Consider the following 22,323-nt stretch of genomic DNA (forward strand, 5'->3'; position numbering starts at 1 on the left):
TGCAAGAAATTGACTAAACTTTGTTAAAGCTAGAGTAGGATATTTATTCTCTACGAAACACTGATTTCGACAAGAAAATCAAATGCTGACGAATACATATTATAATCATCAATGAATTATTCTCGGCTATCTAAATCAAATCTTCTATTAAGAAGACGTGGCAGACGTTTTAGGATAAACCTGCAAAGGAAGGCTTAATCATTCTTTTTCCAGAACCCCGTTTTCTTTTCCCCATAAAGATTTTAAACGTCCCTTTCCAGAGCCTCGTTTTTCTTTTCGCGCAAAGTTAAAAACGTCCCTTTCCAGAACCCCATTATCTTTTTCCCATAAAGTTTAAAACGTCCCTCTCCAGAACCCCATTTTCTTTCCATTCAAAGTTTAAAATGTCCCTTTCCAGAGCCCATTTTCTTTTAAAATGTCCCTTTCCAGGAACCGCTTCTTCCAATAATGTTTGAAACATTCCTCTCCAGAACCCCACATTATCTTTTCCAGCAAGCTTTAAAACGTCCCTTTTGAGAGCCCGTTTTTCTTTTCGCACAAATCAAAACGTTTCTTTCCAGAGATCCATTTTCTTTTCCCAACAAAGTTTAAACGTCCCTTTCCAGAACACCCTTTTTCCCCTCCATTTCCCCCTACCCATTAAAGAATCTTATTCTCAAATAGTTCATAACCTGACAGACTTGAAGTTGAAACGTCCTATTTCCAGCTCCCCATTTCCTTTTCCCCCCGTACCTCTTAAAGTTTCCTCTTTCCAGCAGCATGGCGTTCACGGAGGACTCGTCTGTGTATTCCATGCTCGTGTGCACCTCCATCAGGTTCTTCCTGAGCTCGGATAATCTCGGATCTGTCTTCCGGAGCCCCGTGTCTGTGATTGCCTGCAAGAGAGGGAGAGTTTTTAGATGTTTCTTCTTCGTTTTGAAGAGGGAAAACAACAGCAACAACCTCTGTGGATTGCCTGGAATATAGGAAGAGTTTCCAGATATCTACCTTCGCTTTGAAGAAAGAAAAAACATCAACTACTGATTGCCTGGAAGACCAGAAGAGTTTCCAGATATTCCTCTACGCTTGAAGAACAACAGCAATCACTGATTACATGGAAGAGAAGACGCACTAGAACAACAACAATTGCTGTTGCTACAACTATTGATAACGATATTACGGAAATGCAGGAACGCTGCACTACAGATGCATAAGCTAAGAAAGGCCTGGTAATGTTTATCACGAATAAGGCCTCATATACGCAGCAAAGAATCCTATGGTCCTACTAATATAATTATTTATTATTATTATTATTATTATTATTATTATTATTAGTATTATATATATATATAGTATATATATATATTCTTATTATTATTATATATATATTATTTATTATTTAATATATTAGTATATATATAGATATATATATATCATATATATATATATATCTATATATATATAAATAATATATATTATCATATTATGGTCCTACTATTACTACTACTATTATTATTATTATTATTATTATTATTATTATTATTATATTATTATTATTATTATTATTATTATTGATTATTATTATTATTATTATTATTATATATATATATATATATATATATATAATATATATATAAATTATTATAGAAATTAAAGTACTTACCGCTAGAAAGCGTCCCATATGAACCTTGTTGTCAGTCTCATCTTTGAACATATCGAAGAGCAGGTCCTCCACATTGACGGGCGTCGACCTACGGAACATCGAAACTTCGTTAATTATTCCATACGGAAAGAGACTTAAACATGTTTCGGGTTATTCCATAAGGAAAGAAACTGAAACACGTTTCGGGTTATTCCATAAGGAGAGAAACTGAAACACGTTTCGGGTTATTCCACAAGGAAAGAAACTGATACACGTTTCAGTTTATTTCACAAGGAAACGCACAAAGAATACAGAACTTAATTATATAAAAAAAAAATACTTATTTTGATTCGATTTATTAATAATTGTAAATTACCTTGAGAAATCATTTATATCCCTGTCACTAGTGGTTAATATAAGGTCTCGGAGAGAGTGAGATAAAGATAAATACATACATATATGTATATATATGAAACATATAAATTCACTCTCTCTCTCTCTCTCTCTCTCTCTCTCTCCCCATCCAGATTCAAAGATAAGGTTCCATCTCTCTCCGGATGACCTCACTGGACTTATCTCGTCGGGACAAAGGAGATTACCTCCTGTGAGGTCACAAGGTCACAACCTCTGATGAGGTCAATCTCGTCTGGGATTATGATGATGATGATGATGATGATGATGACGTATCTTGACATCATTTCGGCCTGAGAAAGAAATTGACGTGTGATGTGAAAGGTGGAGAGAGAGAGAGAGAGAGAGAGAGAGAGAGAGGAATCTTACAGGAATCTTACATCTTGTTCGGGTTCCCCCGGTCCCTCAGTGTGAGGTACCTCTAATGTCTACCAGAGAGTTGCTAGTACATCTTCCGGTATATTTTGCACCTTCCAATCATGGATGGTCTGGGATGCAGAGAGAGAGAGAGAGAGAGAGAGAGAGAGAGATTTTAAAACTCATACTGTGAAGCTCATGTAAAGGATTCTGATACCATCAATATCCTGCTAGTTCTAGAGAACCTGCTAGTACTATGGTAGATTCACATCAACCGTGCATCTGATGTCTAGGCCAGTCCCTTACGACGCTCCTGATTGGCTGTTGATAAGCCAATCACAGGGTTGGAAACTCTCAGTCTCTCTCGTCAATTCACATAGGCAGGATGTGCGTTCCACCTCTCCTGAGGGATACTTTTGACAGTTGTATCCTTCAGGTGAGGTGGAACATACATCCTGCCTATGTGCACTCTCTCGAGAGACTGAGAGTTTCCAGCTCTGTGATTGGCTTATCAACATCTAATCAGGAGCGTCGTAAAGGACTGGCCTAGGCATCAGATGCACGGTTGATGTGAATCTACTATAGTACCACTCTCATTACTTATATACTACTATTACAACCGGTTCACGGGCCTCATTGCGTCCCACAATCTTCCCCCAACCCCACAAATAGCCTATTCCAAACAAGCCCAAAGGAGAAGCCCCCACCCACCCACAATGCCCCAAGATTAGGGGATGGATCCAAGAGCCTCCCAAAAACTTCGGGCGTACGTGACTGGAATTCCGGGCATTATCAAGATGGATTCGATAGAGCCTTCCGTATGATCTGGAATAGTGTTGTGTAGAGAGAGAGAGAGAGAGAGAGAGAGAGAGAGAGAGAGAGATTTGCTAGGACATTCATATAAGCAGTTAAGTTACTAATAATAAGTATATCTTAGTTGAACCATACCACTGAGCTGATTAACAGCTCTCCTAGGGCTGGGTCGAAAGAATCAGATATTTTTTACGTGGCTAGGAACCAATTGGTTACTTAGGAACGGGACCTACATCTTATTGTGGGATCCGAACCACATCGTATCGAAAAATTAATTTGCATTCACCAGAAATAATTCCTGTGATTCGCCGTTAACTTCAGTTTACAAATGGAATATATAGAAAAGTGATGTTGATAACTGATTGTAGAAGTATAAACCTTTGAATTTGGAAACTGAAAAGAAAATACCAGGAACTAAGACGAACATAGGCAATAGTGCTAATAATTCTAAATATTATCGAGACTCATATATTTAGAGATTTGAATACATTCGTCAGGATCAAACCCAGGCCTTCCGACTGAAAGACCAGACCACTACTGCCAACCAGGCCACGCAAGTCATAAAAGATTTCAATATATTTACATACACACACACACACACACACACACACACACACACACACATATATATATATATATATATATATATATATAATATATATATATATATATATAATTTACGCAGCCCTAAATCATTTTTTTTACATTATTTATATTACAAAACATGAGACGAACTACTACCTGGTAGATGGAAAAGCAGGGATTTATCCCTAGCTTATCATAGAAATGATAGATTTTCTCCAACAATTATCAGACAAATGAGGGATTTTCCCCACACTTATAGAAATGAGGGATTTCCCCACACTTATAGAAATGAGGGATTCCCCCACACTTATAGAAATGAGGGATTTTACCCACACTTATAGAAATGAGGGATTTTCTCCACACTTATAGAAATGAGTGATTTCTCCAAACTTATAGAAATGAGGGATTTCCCCACTCTTATAGAAATGAGGGATTTTCCCCACACTTATAGAAATGAGGGATTTCCCCACACTTATAGAAATGAAGGATTCCCCCACACTTATAGAAATGAGGGATTTCCCTACACTTATAGAAATGAGGGATATCCCTACACTTATAGAAATGAGGGATTACCCCCACCCCCCCCCCACTTATAAAGAAACCCATGTACCGAGGAAATTTCCCCCACTACTTAAAATGAAAGGGAATTTCCCCACTTTACACTTATAGAAATGAGGGATTCCCTCCCCACTTATATATAGAAATGAGGGATTTCCCTACACTTATAGAAATGAGGGATTTCCCTACACTTATAGAAATGAGGGATTTCCCCCACACTTATAGAAATGAGGGATTCCCCACACTTATAGAAAATGAGGATCCCCCCACACTTATGAGGGATGAGGGATTTCACACTTTATAGAAATGAAGAATTACCCCCCCCACACTTATAGAAATGAGGGATTCCCCAACACTTATAGAAATGAGGAATTCCCCAACACTTATAGAAATGAGGGATTCCCCACACTTATAGAAATGAGGAATTCCCCCACACTTATAGAAATGAGGGATTCCCCACATTAAATAGAAATGAGGGATTCCCCACACTTATAGAAATGAGGGATTCCCCACACTTATAGAAATGAGGGATTCCCCAACACTTATAGAAATGAGGGATTCCCCAACACTTATAGAAATGAGGAATTCCCCCACACTTATAGAATTAGGGATTGGGAATTCCCCACACTTATAGAAATGAGGAATTCCCCCACACTTATAGAAATGAGGGATTCCCCACACTTATAGAAATGAGGGATTCCCCAACACTTATAGAAATGAGGAATTCCGCACACTCATGAAATTGATGGGTTCCACACTTATAGAAAATTGAGGAATTGCCCCCAACACTTATAGAAATGGGGATCCCCCCACCAAACTTATAGGAAAATTAGGGTTCCCACACTTATAGAAATGAGGGTTCCCCACACTTATAGAAAAATTAAGGGATTTTCCCCACACTTAGAAATAGGGATTTCCCCACAATTATAGAAAATTAGGGATTCCCCACACTTATAGAAATGAGGATTCCCCCCCCCCCCCCCCCCCCCCCCCACACTTATAGAAATGAGGGATTTCAAACTTATAGAAAATGGGAATTCCCCACACTTATAGAAATGATTTGAAAACCCCTTCATTAGAAATGAGGATTCCCCACACTTATAGAAATGAGGGATTCCCCATATTATAGGAAATGAGGGACTCCCCCACACTTATAGAAATGAGGATTCCCCACACTTATAGAATAAGATTTCCCAACCACCCTTAATGAAATGAGGGATTCCCCACACTTATAGAAATGACGGATTCCCCACACTTATAGAAATGAGGAATTCCCCAACACTTATAGAAATGAGGGATTCCCCACACTTATAGAAATAAGGGATTCCCCAACACTTATAGAAATGAGGAATTCCCCCACACTTATAGAAATGAGGGATTCCCCACACTTATAGAAATGAGGGATTCCCCACATTAAATAGAAATGAGGGATTCCCCAACACTTATAGAAATGAGGGATTCCCCACACTTATAGAAATAGGGATTTCCCCACGTTATAGAAATGAGGGATTTCCCCAACACTTATAGAAATGAGGGATTCCCCAACACTTATAGAAATGAGGGATTCCCCCACACTTATAGAAATGAGGGATTCCCCCACACTTATAGAAATGAGGAATTCCCCAACACTTATAGAAATGAGGGATTCCCCACACTTATAGAAATGAGGAATTCCCCAACTTTATAGAAATGAGGGATTCCCCCAAACTTATAGAAATGAGGGATTCCCCACACTTATAGAAATGAGGAATTCCCCAACACTTATAGAAATGAGGGATTCCCACACTTATAGAAATGAGGGAATTCCCCCCAAACACTTATAGAAATGAAAGGGGATTCCCACACTTATAGAAATGAGGGATTCCCCACACTTTTATAGAAAGGGAATTCCCCCACCCACATTAAGAAAGGGAGGGATTCCCCACACTTATAGAAATGAGGAATTTCCCCAAAAACACTTATAGAAATGAGGGATTCCCCAACACTTATAGAAATGAGGAATTCCCCAACACTTATAGAAATGAGGAATTCCCCACATTAAATAGAAATGAGGGATTCCCAAACACGTATTAGAAATGAGGGATTCCCCACACTTATAGAAATGAGGAATTCCCCAACACTTATAGAAATGAGGGATTCCCCACACTTATAGAAATGAGGAATTCCCCCACCCACACTTATAGAAATGAGGATTCCCCCACACTTAGAAATGAGGGAATTCCCCACCACTTATTAGAAATGAGGGATTCCCCCACACTTATAGAAATGGGGATTCCCTTTCCCACTTATAAAATGAGGGATTCCCCACCCACTTATAGAAAATGAGGAATTCCCCCACACTTATAGAAATGAGGGATTCCCCCACACTTATAGAAATGAGGAATTCCCCAACACTTATAGAAATGAGGGATTCCCCACACTTATAGAAATGAGGGATTCCCCCACACTTATAGAAATGAGGGATTCCCCACACTTATAGAAATTAGGGATTTCCCCACACTTATAGAAATGAGGGGTTTCCCCACACTATAGAAATGGGGATTCCCAACCCTTAATAGAAATGAGGGATTCCCCACACTTATAGAAATGAGGGATTCCCCACACTTATAGAAATGAGGAATTCCCCACACTTATAGAAATGAGGGATTCCCCACACTTATAGAAATGAGGGATTCCCCACACTTATAGAAATGAGGATTCCCCAAACACTTATAGAAATGAGGAATCCCCCCACACTTATAGAAATGAAAGGAAAAAAATTTTTCCCCACACTTATAGAAATGAGGGATTCCCACACTTATAGAAATGAGGATTCCCCCCACACTTTATAGAATGAGGATTCCCCCACACTTATAGAAATTAGGGATTTCCCCACACTTATAGAAATGAGGGATTCCCCACACTTATAGAAATGAGGGATTCCCCAACACTTATAGAAATGAGGGATTCCCCACACTTATAGAAATGAGGGATTTCCCCACACTTATAGAAATGAGGGATTCCCCAACACTTATAGAAATGAGGGATTCCCCACACTTATAGAAATGAGGGATTCCCCCACACTTATAGAAATGAGGAATTCCCCAACACTTATAGAAATGAGGAATTCTCCCACACTTATAGAAATGAAAGATTCCCCCACACTTATAGAAATGAGGGATTCCCCACACTTATAGAAATGAGGAATTCCCCAACACTTATAGAAATGAGGGATTCCCCACACTTATAATGAAGGATCCCCCCACACTTATAGAAATAAGGGATTTCCCTACACTTATAGAAATGAGGGATTTCCCTACACTTATAGAAATGAAGGATTCCCCCACACTTATAGAAATGAGGGATTTCCCCACACTTATAGAAATGAGGGATTTCCCCACACTTATAGAAATGAGGGATTCCACACACTTATAGAAATGAAGAATTCCCCCACACTTATAGAAATGAGGGATTCCCCAACACTTATAGAAATGAGGAATTCCCCAACACTTATAGAAATGAGGGATTCCCCACACTTATCAGAAAATGAGGGGAATTCCCCCACACCTTATAGAAATGGGGGGGGGGGGGAGGGGGGATTTCCCCACATTAAATAGAAATGAGGGATTCCCCCACACTTATAGAAATGAGGGATTCCCCACACTTATAGAAATGAGGGATTCCCCAACACTTATAGAAATGAGGGATTCCCCAACACTTATAGAAATGAGGAATTCCCCACACTTATAGAAATGAGGGATTCCCCACACTTATAGAAATGAGGAATTCCCCCACACTTATAGAAATGAGGGATTCCCCACACTTATAGAAATGAGGGATTCCCCAACACTTATAGAAATGAGGAATTCCGCACACTCATAGAAACAATGAGGGTATTGTCCCACTTATAACATTGTTTGGTATTCCCACACTTATGCAAATGAGGGAATTCCCCAAACCGTTATAGAAACTGAGGGATTATCCCCCACACGTTATTATAAACAATGAGGGAATTCCCCAACCTTTTTTTGTATAAAGAAAATTGAGGATTTCCCCACCCCAAACTTATAGAAAAGAAATTGAGGGATTTTCCCCACAACTTAATTAGAAAGATCGAATGGAATTCCCCCTCAACACTTTTATAGAAATTGAATTGTAGGGGTGATTTGTCCCACCCGTAACAATTATACGAAATTGAGGGAAGTTTCCCCAAAACACTTATACGAAATGGAGGGTGGAATTCCCACCACCTAAGAAATAGGGCTTTCCCCGACACTTAGGAAATGAGGGATTCCCCCACACCTTATAGAAAATGAGGGCTTCCCCCACCCACTTCTTATAGAAATGAGGGACTTCCCCTCCCAACAACTTAATAGAAATGAAGGGAATTCCCAAGCCCAAAAACCTTATAAGAAATAGGGGCAATCCGGGATTCCCCAACACTTAATAGAAATGGAGGAATTCCCCAACACTTATAGAAATGGAGCGGATTTCCCCACACATTAATTTATAGAAATTGAGGGAATTCCCCAAACACTTATAGAAATGAGGGATTCCCCACGACCCTTATAGAAATGAAGGGATTCCCCAAACATACTTATAGAAACTGAGGGAATTCCCAATACATATTACTCAGAAATGAGGGAGATTCCCCCCACCAACTTATAGAAATGAGGGAACTTCCTTCCCACCCACTTAAATACGAAATACACGGGGGAGGCGATTCCCCCAACACTTTGCCATAGAAATGAGGGAATTTTCCCCATACGAACTTCTTAGCAGAAATTGAGGGATTCCCCCACAACTTAAGAAATAGGGAAAATTGCCGGGATTCCCCCACACTTTATAGAAATGAGGGAATTCCCCACACTCTATAGAAACAATGATGGGATTCCCCACAACTTATTAGAAATGAAGGAATTCCCCCAAAACACTTATAGAAATTGAGGGAATTACCCCTCCCCAACCACTTATAGAAATGAGGGGTTTCCCATTCCCCACACTTATAGAAAATGAGGGAATTGACCCCCTAACTTTATATGAAGAAATTGCGGGATTTCCCCTCCCAAACATTTATAGGAAATGGGGAATTTCATCCCACTCGTTATAGAAATGAGGAATTCCCCACAACTTCGATATAAAATGAAGGGATTCCCCACACTTAGAGAAATTGGAGGGAATTTCCCCCACTTATAGAAAATGAGGGATTCCCACCACACTTATAGAAATGAAGGGATCTCCCCAACACTTATAGAAATGGGGATTCCCCACACTTATAGGGAAAGAGGAATTCCCCAAAACACTAATAGAAATTGAGGGATTCCCCACACTTATAGGAATGAGGAATTCCCCAACACTTATAGAAATTGGGGATTCCCCACCACTTTATAGAAATGCGGGATTCCCCCACATTATAGAATGAGAGGATCCCCCACACTTATAGAAATTAGGGATTTCCCCCACACTTATAGAAAATGAGGGATTCCCCCACAACTTATAGAAATGAGGGATTCCCAACATTATAGAAAGAGGGATTCCCCCACACTTATAGAAAAGAGGGATTTCCCACACTTATAGAAATGAGGGATTCCCAACACTATAGAAATGAAGGATTTCCCCCACAATTATAGAAATGGGGATTCCCCACACTTATAGAAATGAGGAATTCCCCAACAATATAGAAATGGAGGAATTCTCCCACACTCATAGCAATGGAAAGATTCCCCCACACTTATAGAAATGAGGGCTTCCCCACACTTATAGAAATGAGGAACTCCCCAACACTTTATAGAAATATGAGGGAATTCCCCCACACTTTATAGAAATAAATGAGGGACTTCCCCACAGCTTATAAAATGAGGAATTCCCCCACACTTATAGAAATGGGATTCCCCCATCACTTATTAGAAATGAGGAATTCCCCACACTTATAAAATGAAAGTGTGCCCCCACACTTATAGAAAGAGGAATTCACCCCCACACTTTATGGAAATTGAGGGTTCCCCACACTTATAGAAATGAGGAATTCCCCACACTTATAGAAATGAGGGATTCCCCACACTTATAGAAATGAGGGATTCCCCACACTTATAGAAATGAGGGATTCCCAACACTAATAGAAAATGAGGGATCCCCCACACTAAGAAATGATGGATTCCCCAACACTTATGAAATGAGGATTCCCCAACACTTTATTAGAAATAGGATTCCCCACACTTATAGAATGAGGGATGCCCACACTTATAGAAATGAGAATTCCACCCACACATTATATAAATGAGGATTCCCCACACTTAATAGAAATGAAGGATTCCCCACAAGTCTGATAGAAATGAGGAATTCCCCACACTTATAGAAATGAGGGATTCCCCACACTTATAGAAATGAGGGATTCCCCACACTTATAGAAATGAGGGATTCCCCACATTAAATAGAAATGAGGGATTCCCCAACACTTATAGAAATGAGGGATTCCCCACACTTATAGAAATGAGGGATTCCCCCACACTTATAGAAATGAGGGATTCCCCACACTTATAGAAATGAGGGATTCCCCACACTTATAGAAATGAGGGATTCCCCCACACTTATAGAAATGAGGAATTCCCCACACTTATAGAAATGAGGGATTCCCCCACACTTATAGAAATGAGGAATTCCCCACACTTATAGAAATGAGGGATTCCCCAACACTTATAGAAATGAGGAATTCCCCACACTTATAGAAATGAGGAATTCCCCACACCTATAGAAATGCGGGATTCCCCACACTTATAGAAATGAGGATGCCCGCACACTTATAGGACATAGGGATTCCCCACACTTATAGAAATGAGGGATTCCCCAACCACTTATAGAAATGAGGGATTCCCACACTTATAGAAATGAGGGATTCCCCCCACTTATAGAAATGAGGATTCCCCACACTTCTAGAAATGAGGGATTTCCCCAACCAATTAAATAGAAAATGAGGGATTCCCTCCCACACTAGAAATGAGGGAAAGGTCCCCCACAACTTATAGAAATTTGGGATTGGAAATTCCCCAACACTTATAGAAATGAGGGATTCCCAAACTTATTAAGAAATGAGGGATTCCCCACACTTATAGAATAGGGAATTTCCCCCACATTTATAGAAATAGGGATTTTCCCCACACTTATAGAAATGAGGGATTCCCCCACACTTATAGAAATGAGGGATTCCCCCACACTTATAGAAATGAGGGATTTCCCCACACTTATAGAAATGAGGAATTCCCCACACTTATAGAAATGAAGGGAATTCCCCCACAATTATAGAAATGAGGAATTCCCCAACCTTATAGAAATGGGGAGGAGTTCCCCACATTAAATGAAATGAGGGAATTTCCCCCCAACACTTATAAAGAAATGAGGGATTCCCCACACTTATAGAAATGAGGGATTCCCCCACTTAAATAGAAATGAGGGAGGACTTCCCCACTTTTATAAAAGATGGATTATCCCCGCCCCACACTTATAGAAATATGGGAGGGAAATTCCCTCCCCCACACTTATAGAAATGAGGAAATCCCGCCCCACAACTTATAGAAATTGCCCGGGATTCCCCCACACTTGATAGAAATGAGGGATTCCCCACACTTATGAAATGAGGAATTCCCCCACACTTATGAAAACCCCATTGAAAGGATCCCCACACTTATGAAAAATGAGGGATTCCCCAACATTTAAATAGCTTAGGAATTCCCCAACTTATAAAATGAGGGATTCCCCCACACTTATAGAAATGAGGTTTCCCCACACTTATAGAAATGAGGGATTCCCCACACTTATAGAAATGAGGGATTCCCCACACTTATAGAAATGAGGGGATTCCCCACACGTTATAGAAATGAGGAATTCCCCAACAACTTATAGAAACTAATGAATCCCCCACACTTATAGAAATGAGGGATTCCCCACACTTATAGAAATGAGGAATTCCCCACTTCCCACACTTATAGAATGATTGGATTCCCCACACTTATAGAAAAGGAGGGATTTCCCCACACTTATAGAAATGAGGATTCCCCCACACTTATAGAAATGAGGGATTCCCCACACTTATAGAAATGAGGGATTCCCCCACACTTATAGAAAATGAGGGATTCCCCACATTAAATCAGAATGAAAGGGATTTCCCCAACAACTTAAATAGAAATGAGGGATTCCCCACACTTATAGAAATGAGGGATTCCCCACACTTATAGAAATGAGGGATTCCCCAACACTTATAGAAATGAGGGATTCCCCAACACTTATAGAAATGAGGGATTCCCCCACAACTTTATAGAAAGGAGGAAATTCCCCACACTTATAGAAATTGGAGGGATTCCCCCACAAATTTATAGAAATGAGGGAATTTTCCCCACACTTATAGAAATGAGGGATTCCCCAACCCCCAACTTATATAAATGAAGGAATTCCCCACCCTTTAGAAAGGGGAAAAAAGGAATTCCACCCCAAAAAAACACCTTATAGAATGAGGGATTCCCCCACACTTTATAGAAAATGCGGGCTTCCCCACGCTTATAGAAATGCCCCGGGTTCCCCACACTTATAGAAATAGGGGATTCCCCCAACCCGTTGTTAATTATAAATGAGGGATTCCCCAACAATTATAGAATGAGGGAATTCCCCAACACTTATAGAAATGAGGGAATTCCCCACACCTTATTGAAATGGCGGGATTCCTTCCCCACACTAATAGAAATGAGGGATTCCCCAACAACTTATAGAAATGAGGGATTCCCCTTTACCCCACTTATAGAAATGAGGATTTTCCCCCAACTTATAGAAAAATGATTGGAAATTGACCCCCACACTTAATAGAAATGGGGAGGGAATTCCCCCACACTTATAGAAATGGGGATTTCCCACTCTTATAGAAATGAGGGAATTTTCCCCCCACACATTATTAGGGGAAATTGAAAGGGGATTCCCCCACCTTATAGAAATGAGGGATTTTCCCCACTCTTATTAGAAATGAGGAATTCCCCACACTTAATGAAATGAAAGGGATTCCCCACACTTATAGAAATTGGGATTGAAATTCCCCACACCTTATAAAATGGGAATTCCCCACCACTTATAGAAATGAGGGATTTCCCCACACGCCCCTTATAGAAATGAGGGATTCCCCAACACTTAATAGAAATGAAGGGATTTCCCCACCAACTTATATAAATAGGGATTTCCCCAACACTTTGAAAATGGAGGAATTCCCCCAACACTTTCTTAGAAATGGGGATTCCCCAACACTTATAGAAATGAGGGTAATTCCCCCTTCAGTTATTAGAAATTGGAGGTTTTTTTTTTTATTCCCCAACCCAAACTTCTTAGAAATGAGGGAATTCCCCCAAATTCCCCAACTTATAGAAATGAGGGATTCCCCAACACTTATAATAGACATGAGTTATTTCCTCATACTTATCATATAAATAAGGGCTTTTCCCCCACACTTCTCATAAAAATGAGTGATTTTTCCTGACACTTATTATAGAAGACCAAAAAACTTATATCTGGCAGACGGAAAAGCAGGGATTTCCCCCCCACTTATCATAGAAATACAGGAATTTTCCCCCCACAACTGTCACAGAACATTATAAGAACCTTTACCTGGTAGAGGGAAAAGCTGTGATTTCCCCCACGCTCGACCGGCGCCACCCATACTCGTTCAAAGCGGAGACGATTTTCGAGGACATCTCTAAACAACAACAATGCAATCACTCAACAGAACTACGAAACTAAACTTCCTATCTATCTCACTTAACAGAGTTTTAAAGTAACTACGGAAATCTCTCACTCGTCTGGTTGGAACTGAACTTTCTGACTTGACTGTCTGAGCACTACTACGGAATCTGTCCCGACAGCTTCCGGTTTCTTGACAGTTTCGGTATGACTCGGCCGCTTGATCGGTCCTCAGTGACTGTCCAGAGTAAGAATCATCCCAGCTCGACCAAGAGTCTCACTTTCTATACGAAGTTTCTTGGGAGCTTCAGAAACCTGTGCCGACAACTTCCAACAACTTCAGTAGCACTTGGCCCCTTGACCACTCCTCAGTGACTGTCCAGAGTAGAATTATATAAGCTCGACCAAGGGTCTCACTTTCTATACGAAGTTTTTTTTTTTTTCAGGGATTTTCAGCGCGTAAGGAAGGTCCGACCAGAATATGCATATAGAATGCCGAAGGAGCATGACCCGGCATCCGACTGCAGGATTACTCTGCCTGAACACGCCTGTTTTAAAAGTATCTACACTCGTGAAGAGGTCAGTAAATCACCTGATGTATTACAAAGGGGCGTGTTCATTATATACATCTTCTACTTTTTGGTTGCTGCTGATAAATCACTTGAAGCATGAAAAATGGGATATGCTTCTTTTCTTATATAAATCTTACAATTTTTTCTTGCTGATGATAAACCGATTTAAGTATAAAAAAAAAATGGGGTATACTTGTTTTTTTATATAAATCTTCTGCTGATAAATCACTTGAAGCACAATAAAAGGGGTCCGTTTCATTCTTTATATGAATCTTTCACTATTTTTCTTGTTGTTGATAAACCCTTTGAAGCACAAACGAAAATTGGTCTGCTTAAGTTTTAAATCTTTCCCTTTTTTGTGCTGCTGATAAACCACTTGAAGCACAAAAATGTGTATGGTTCATTTTATACAAATCTTTCACTGTTATATACATATACATATATACATATATATATATATATATATATATAATATATATATTATATATATATCTATATATATATAGATATATATATATATATAGATATATAATATATATATATATATATATAATATATATTATATATATATATATTTCTACAAGCGAAGGAACACACTACTAACGTCACTACAAACTAATAGAAGTGTCTAGTCCAACTTCCATGATCACAAGACCATCCTTTAGTGTACCATGACCTCCCCAGTCACGACATAACACAAGACAATCTCTCGAAACAAAAGCAAATGGAGGACAACACAAAAAAAAAAAAAAAAAAAAAAAAAAAAAAAAAAAAACAAAAAAAAAAAAAAAAAAAAAAAAAAAAAAAAAAAGCAGAAAAAAAACTCTCTGGGGCCTTTCAAAGCGCGAAGGACGTCCGCTACCTAAAACACAAAGCCCGAAACAAAGCTCTGCGGTATTCTGAGCGAGCAACAGTAGCTTGCAAAGGCGCAGGTAGTCAATTGCGTATGCAACAGAGCCGGTTCTTTCTGTAACCAGGTGACCGCGTTCATGATTGAACTCCGTCAGACTTCGTAGCAAATAGCGCGCGCGAACGAACGCTGAACACGGCCGCCCATGCGACAAAGACGAAGGGAATCTTTGATCGTGTTATTCTTGACAGGAAGACAGGAAACAATTCGCTCCGGCGAATTTACCTGGTATTACGTACTCCAGAAGGGAAGGCTATTGACTTGCATGACGAAGGCAAGGATACCGCAGTACGGCATTTTGATCAATAAAGTCATAAGATCTCTCTGTGGAAGTCTCGAGCATTTGGGACCCTGGACTTTGAACGTGACGCAGAATGATGAAATAAATAAACGAAGAATTAGTTTCATAGGTAAGTGAAGAGTTGGGAAAGTGCTTCGAACGCGACTGAGAATAACGAATTGAATAAGCAAAGATTTCATTTGATAGAGAAATAACTGAATAATCGTCAGAATAAGAGTTGGGGACGCATGCAGTTGTGGTCTGTTGTCACGAATTTTGCGAGGAAAAGAACTACACCGGATTGCTGTAGAATCACTTTGTCAATCTTCGTGGTGTTCATTAAAGATTTAAGTACATGCGTATACACGCACGGATCCTCTCAGCTGATTCTCCACCGTTTATATGAAAGTACGTATTTATGACTGGGCACAATATCAGCAAATTCTGAGTCAATGAATTTCAATGAATTTCGCTGAGAACGGACTGTTGTTTTACCGAGGTTCCTACTTAATCGGAATCAGTGAGAGAGAGAGAGAGAGAGAGAGAGAGAGAGAGAGAGAGAGAGAGAGAGAGAGAGAGAGAGTGTGTTACAAGGAATAGGGTGTCTCAAAGACTTGTTAGTCCATCCGAGCAGACATCGTGTACTCACTTATCTCTAGGGCTCTTCGATTTGTGCAATCTATCTCTTTTTCTTATCTTATTTTTACTTTCTCTGTTGAATCATTTGAGCTGAGGGTTGCAATTTGTTGGTAGTTGCCTTAATGGTATACATCTAGAGCCCTTTTCTGTGTATTCCTCACAAAAGGCTTCCCAGTGCTTGTCTATGCCTGTGTCCTCGTCGTACTCTAGATTTTTAACGAACTCCTTTAGCTTTTTTAGGTCTTGTCGACGGTAGTCTCATCTCATTAATATCTTCTCTTTTTTTTATGTTGAACATTAATTTGAAATGAGATCATTTTATGGCCCCTTTTGCCTGGATGTGCACCTACTGAAAGATCAGACACTAGATTATCTTCTGTTGATAGTATGATGTCTAGTATGCTGTTTCCGAATGATCTGAAAACGAAAGACCTTACCTTACAGACCTTACATCTGGTTCGGGTTGCCCCAGGTCCCTCAGTGTGAGGCACCTCTAATGTCTACCAGAGAGTTGCTAGTACATCTTCCGGTATATTTTGCATCTTCCAATCTTGGATGGTCTGGGATGCAGTTTAGATATTTGTCGAGCTTATTCTTGAACACATCTACGCTCACTCCTGTTATATTCCTCAGATGAGATGGCAACGCATTGAATAGACGCTGCATTATCGATGCTGGTGCGTAGTATATTAATGTCCTGTGTGCTTTCCTTATTCTTCCTGGTATAGTTTTGGGCACTATTAATCTACCTCTGCTTGCTCTTTCTGATATTTTTAGCTCCATGATGTTTTCGGCTATTCCTTCTATCTGTTTCCATGCCTGAATTATCATGTAGCGTTCTCTTTTCCTTTCTAGACTATATAATTTTAAGGATTGTAGTCTTCCCCAGTAGTCAAGGTCCTTAACTTCTTCTATTCTAGCTGTAAAGGACCTTTGTACACTCTCTATTTGTGCAATATCCTTTTGATAGTGTGGGTACCATATCATATTGCAATATTCAAGTGGACTACGAACATATGTTTTATAAAGCATAATCATATGTTCAGCTTTTCTTGTTTTGAAGTGCCGTAACAACATTCCCATTTTTGCTTTACATTTTGCCAATAGAATTGCTATTTGATCATTGCATAACATGTTCCTATTCATCATCACACCAAGGTCTTTAACTGCTTCCTTATTTGTGATTGTCTCATTATTAGGTCCCCTATATGCATATGGCTTTCCTTCTCTGTCTCCATAGTTTATTGATTCAAATTTATCAGAGTTAAATACCATCCTATTTACCTCTGCCCAATCATATACTTTGTTAAGGTCTCTTTGTAGCGCGTTCCTATCTTCATCGCAAGTAATTTCTCTACTTATTCTTCTGTCATCGGCGAAACTACTCACTACCGATTCCTTAACATTACTGTCTATGTCTGCAATCATAATAACAAACAGTAATGCAGCTAACACCGTACCTTGAGGCACACCGGAAATTACCTTAGCTTCATTCGATTTCTCATCGTTTGCAATAACTATCTGTTTTCTGTTGTGTAAAAATTCTTTTAACCATCTTCCTACTTTATCTACGATATTGTGTTTTCTAATTTTCTTTGCTAATATATTATGGTCTACTTTGTCAAAAGCTTTTGCAAAGTCTAGATAAACCACATCTGTTTCATTTCCGCTTTTCATATTTTTGTATATGTTCTCACGGTGGACTAACAGATGGGTTTGTGTACTTTTTCCGGGTAGGAAACCATGTTGTCCTATATTAAACAGATTATTTTTTATTAAATGTTTCATAATATTTTTCTTCATTACCCTTTCATACACTTTCATAATATGTGATGTTAGACTCACAGGCCTATAATTACTTGCCTCTAGTCTTAATCCACTTTTGAATGTAGGGGTAATATATGCTAATTCGTGCTCATCATAAATCATGCCTGTATCTACACTTTGTCTTGATAATATTGCAAGTGGCTTTGCGATAGAATGAACTACTTCCTTTAACAAAATAGCAGGAACACCATCAGGCCCTGCTGCAGCTCCATTTTTAATTTCATTAATAGCCTGCACAATATCAGCTTCATTAATATCTATGTCAGCTAAATATTCACTATTATCGTCCCTTACTTCTATATCATTATCTTCATTATCTATTCTGGGGGTGAATTCTCTCTTATATCGTTCCGCCAATATGTTGCAAATTTCCTTTTTTTCATTCGTTAATCTCCCTTCAATTCTTAGAGGGCCTATTTCTATTCTTCTTTTATTCATCTTTTTTGCGTATGAGTATAATAGTTTGGGGTTTTGCTTGATATTTACTGGGGTTTTTTCTTCCAAGTCCCGTTTTTCATTTTCTTTTGATTGTATAATCTTTTGTTCTGCATTTTCTATCTTACCTTTTAGTTCTATAACTTTCCATGCATCTTTTCTTTTGCAAGACCTTTTTTCCATTTTCTGATTTTCTGGAACAAGATCCTTCTGTCTCTTGGTATGCATGACTGATGTTTACTTTCCTTCTTCGGTATATATTTATCCACTATTTTCTCTAATATTTTATATATCTCCGTATTTACCCTTATGTCATCACTTACAAAAATGTTATCCCAATCTTTGTTTAATTCTTCATTTAGTTCTGACCATTTTATGTTTTTACTGTAGAAGTTGTATTTTCCATATCCTTCCCACTTTTTCATTTCTTGCTTATCTCTGTTTTCACTTGCTTTGGAATGGACTGTTAATTCTATGACATTATGGTCTGAAATACTCGCATTATAAACTATTATTTCTTTAACATAATTCATCTCGTTCACAAATACTAGGTCTAAAGTATTTTTCTTTCTCGTTGGCAGGTGATTTATTTGTTGAATGTTGTATTCTAGTAGCATATCTAATAGCTTTTCGAATTGCCTCTTATCTTCTGCACTACTATTACTCTCTTTTTTATATGCATAAGTACAACCACAATCTCCTCTTCGCTCTTTCCAGTCTACGAAAGGAAAGTTGAAGTCTCCAGATAGGAGAATAGTCCAGTCCTTGTAATTTCTACATATATCATATAATTTTTCTATTATAAAGTCAAACTCTTTACTATTAGGGGGTCTATATATTACTATGTTCATTAATTTTTCAGATTCAAATTCTACCGCTATTAGTTCACATTCTGAGTTACTATATTTCTCATATATTTTTCCTTGTTTTTTGTCTTTCCCATATATTACGGTTCCCCCTTGATTCCTATTTTTTCTATCTGATCTATAAGTTTGGAACCCTTTTTTTTTTTATCATCATTCCCAGTCTCTTGGGAAGACCAGGTTTCACTTATGTTCATTATATAAGAGAGAGAGAGAGAGAAAGAGAGCGAGAGAGAGAGACAAAAAAAAAGATAGAGAGAGAGAGAGGAGAGAGAGAGAGAGTTGAAAAAAAGGAGAAACCTAATTATTTAAGAAGAGAGAGAGAGAGTCCAGTAGTTATTTGAGAGAGAGAGAGAGAGAGTCAAAAACCTAGCAAAAATCAAAATTATTTGAGAGAGAGAGAGAGAGAGAGAGAGAGCGAGAGGCGAGAGAGAGAGTAGAGAGAGAGACAGAGAGAGAGTCAAAAACCTAATTTATTTTGGAGAAGATAGAGAGAGATAGTCCAAAACCTTAATTATTTGGAGAGAGAGAGAGAGAGAGTCAAAAACCTAATTTTGGAGAGAGAGAGAGAGAGAGAGAGAGAGAGAGAGAGAGAGAGAGAGAGAGAGAGAGAGAAAGAGAGAGAGTCAAAAACCTAATTATTTGGAGAGAGAGAGAGAGAGAGTCAAAAACCTAATTATTTGGAGAGAGAGAGAGAGAGAGTCAAAAACCTAATTATTTGGAGAGAGAGAGAGAGAGAGAGAGAGAGAGAGAGAGAGAGAGAGAGAGAGAGAGAGATTTGAAGACAGAGAGAGAGAGAGAGAGAAACCGCAAGATTTAAAGACAGAGAGAGAGAGAGAGAGAGAGAGAGAAATACCGACTGATTTGAATATGGAGCCGACGAATGCCAACCGCGTCAGGCGGCGACAAGGAGATGCAATTACGTCAATCAATGATCCTCCTCCTCCTCCTTCCCCAACCAGAGATGAAAGCAGAGATTTCCTCGTCACAGAAAGAGCAGGAGATTGGTGGTGTGGGAAGGCCAGGTGGGGAAGAAGTTTGTGGGTGAAATTGCTGGGGAATTGTCGGGAATTAAGGGTGGAATTTTGGGTAATTGTGGGTTGAATTGTAGATTAATTGTGGATGGAACTGTGGGGGAATTGTAGGTGCAATAATGGGTGGAAGTAAGTTGTGGGTGTAATTGTTTGGGAATTGTGAGTGGAATTTTGGAGGAAATGTGCGAGAGTTGAGGGTGGAATTGTGGGGGAATTGTGGATGTAAATGTGGGTGGATCGTGGGGAATCACGGATGGAATTGCAGATGAATTGTGCCTAATTGTGGGGGAATTGTGGGTGTAAATGTGGTGGAATCGTGGGGGGAATAGTAGGGCGAATTGTGGGGGATATGTTTCGGAATAGTGGATGGAATTGTAAAGGAATTGTGGATGTAACTCTGGGTGAATTGTAGGAGGTTGTGGGGTGGGGGGGGGGGGGGGGGGGGGGAACGTGGGTGTCAGAGGACCCCCAACCCAAAACAAGGAGTATTAAAGGTGAGTGATTCGAACTGCCTGGCTTCTATACCTCTCTCTCTCTCTCTCTCTCAGACCGCCATTACGTCCAACGAAACTAGCGCTGCTTGCATAACGGAATGAATGAATGGTCGGGGGGAGAGAAAGTGGATGAATGAGTGAGTGAGTGGGGCGGGGGAAAGGGGAGAGATTGTTGCTATCTAATTGTTGCTTCTCTTATTGTTTTTTGTCTTTTTTTTTAAAGGGAAGTCGAGTGGTAGAAGGACGGTCATATTCTGAAGGATGGCTGTGGAACAAGAACTATCGACTGGTTCTTTGTTCAACACTCTCTCTCTCTCTCTCTCTCTCTCTCTCTCTCCATAATCATATCACTCCGTACTTGACTTTCTCTCTCTTCATATCATTCGGTAATTGAATTTCTCCTCTCTCTCTCTCTCTCCTCTCTTCTTCTCTCTCTCATCTTCCTCCATAATCATATCACTCTGTCTTTGACTCTCTCTCTCTCTTCATATTATTGAATTGAATTTCTCTTCTCTCTCTCTCTCTCTCTCTCTCTCTCTCTCTCTCTCTCAGCTTCTCTCTCTCTCTCTCTCTCCTTTTCTCTCTCTCTCTCTCTCTGGTAGACATTAGAGGTGCCTCACACTGAGGGACCTGGGGCAACCAGAACAAGATGTAAGGTCTGTAAGGTAAGGTCTCTCTCTCTCTCTCTCTCTCTCTCTCTCTCTTCTCTCTCTCTCTCTATTCGAACATTTATATATCGTTTGAACAAAATAAAGAAAGAATGACAGACTCCTGAGAAAAGAACGAATGAAAAAGAAAAAGAATTTTTGAGAGAAAAAGCCACGACCCATGAAACTCTCAGCCGACTGTAGTGGCCTGTGCTGTTGCGGTGCCAGACGCACGATCATGGCTCAATTTGGTATGTTTTTTTTTCCTCACACACACACAAAAAAATCTTGCAAATAAAAACTGATTTTCATCAAAGTTCCCTGTTTCGTCTCAAGATGGCTGATATAACCGGACTTTTTGGAGAGTCTCTGTTGGTTGGGCAGAGTCCTGAGGTCCTCGTCAGGGCTAAAACCCTTCAGAACCTTACCACACTGACGGAGTGTCTTAGGGTGAAGGCCCGTGCTGGCATAAGGCCGGCTTAATCAAAACCAAGGTCATGCTGAGGATTAGCGACAAATCTTATACGTCTGGTGTAAGGAGCAATTGGCAATGTAGCAATCGACAAAAGAGCAACAGAGCAACTGCCAAC

At 39.5% G+C, this 22,323-nt stretch overlaps 1 protein-coding gene across 1 annotated transcript in view; it reads right to left on the reverse strand.

Annotated features, from left to right (window-relative positions):
- The window catches only part of LOC135200429 (glutaminase liver isoform, mitochondrial-like), a gene marked incomplete in the record, with an annotated part of 185,304 nt that overhangs the window by 105,908 nt on the left and 57,073 nt on the right, over nt 1–22,323 (reverse strand). Inside the window, 2 exon segments of the mRNA XM_064229065.1 lie at nt 733–875; nt 1,643–1,730. Of these exon segments, the coding sequence (XP_064085135.1) occupies nt 733–875; nt 1,643–1,730 (231 nt within the window).

This window comes from Macrobrachium nipponense, chromosome 26 (genome assembly GCF_015104395.2).
Source record: "Macrobrachium nipponense isolate FS-2020 chromosome 26, ASM1510439v2, whole genome shotgun sequence".
In the NCBI taxonomy this organism is placed as follows: domain Eukaryota; kingdom Metazoa; phylum Arthropoda; class Malacostraca; order Decapoda; family Palaemonidae; genus Macrobrachium; species Macrobrachium nipponense.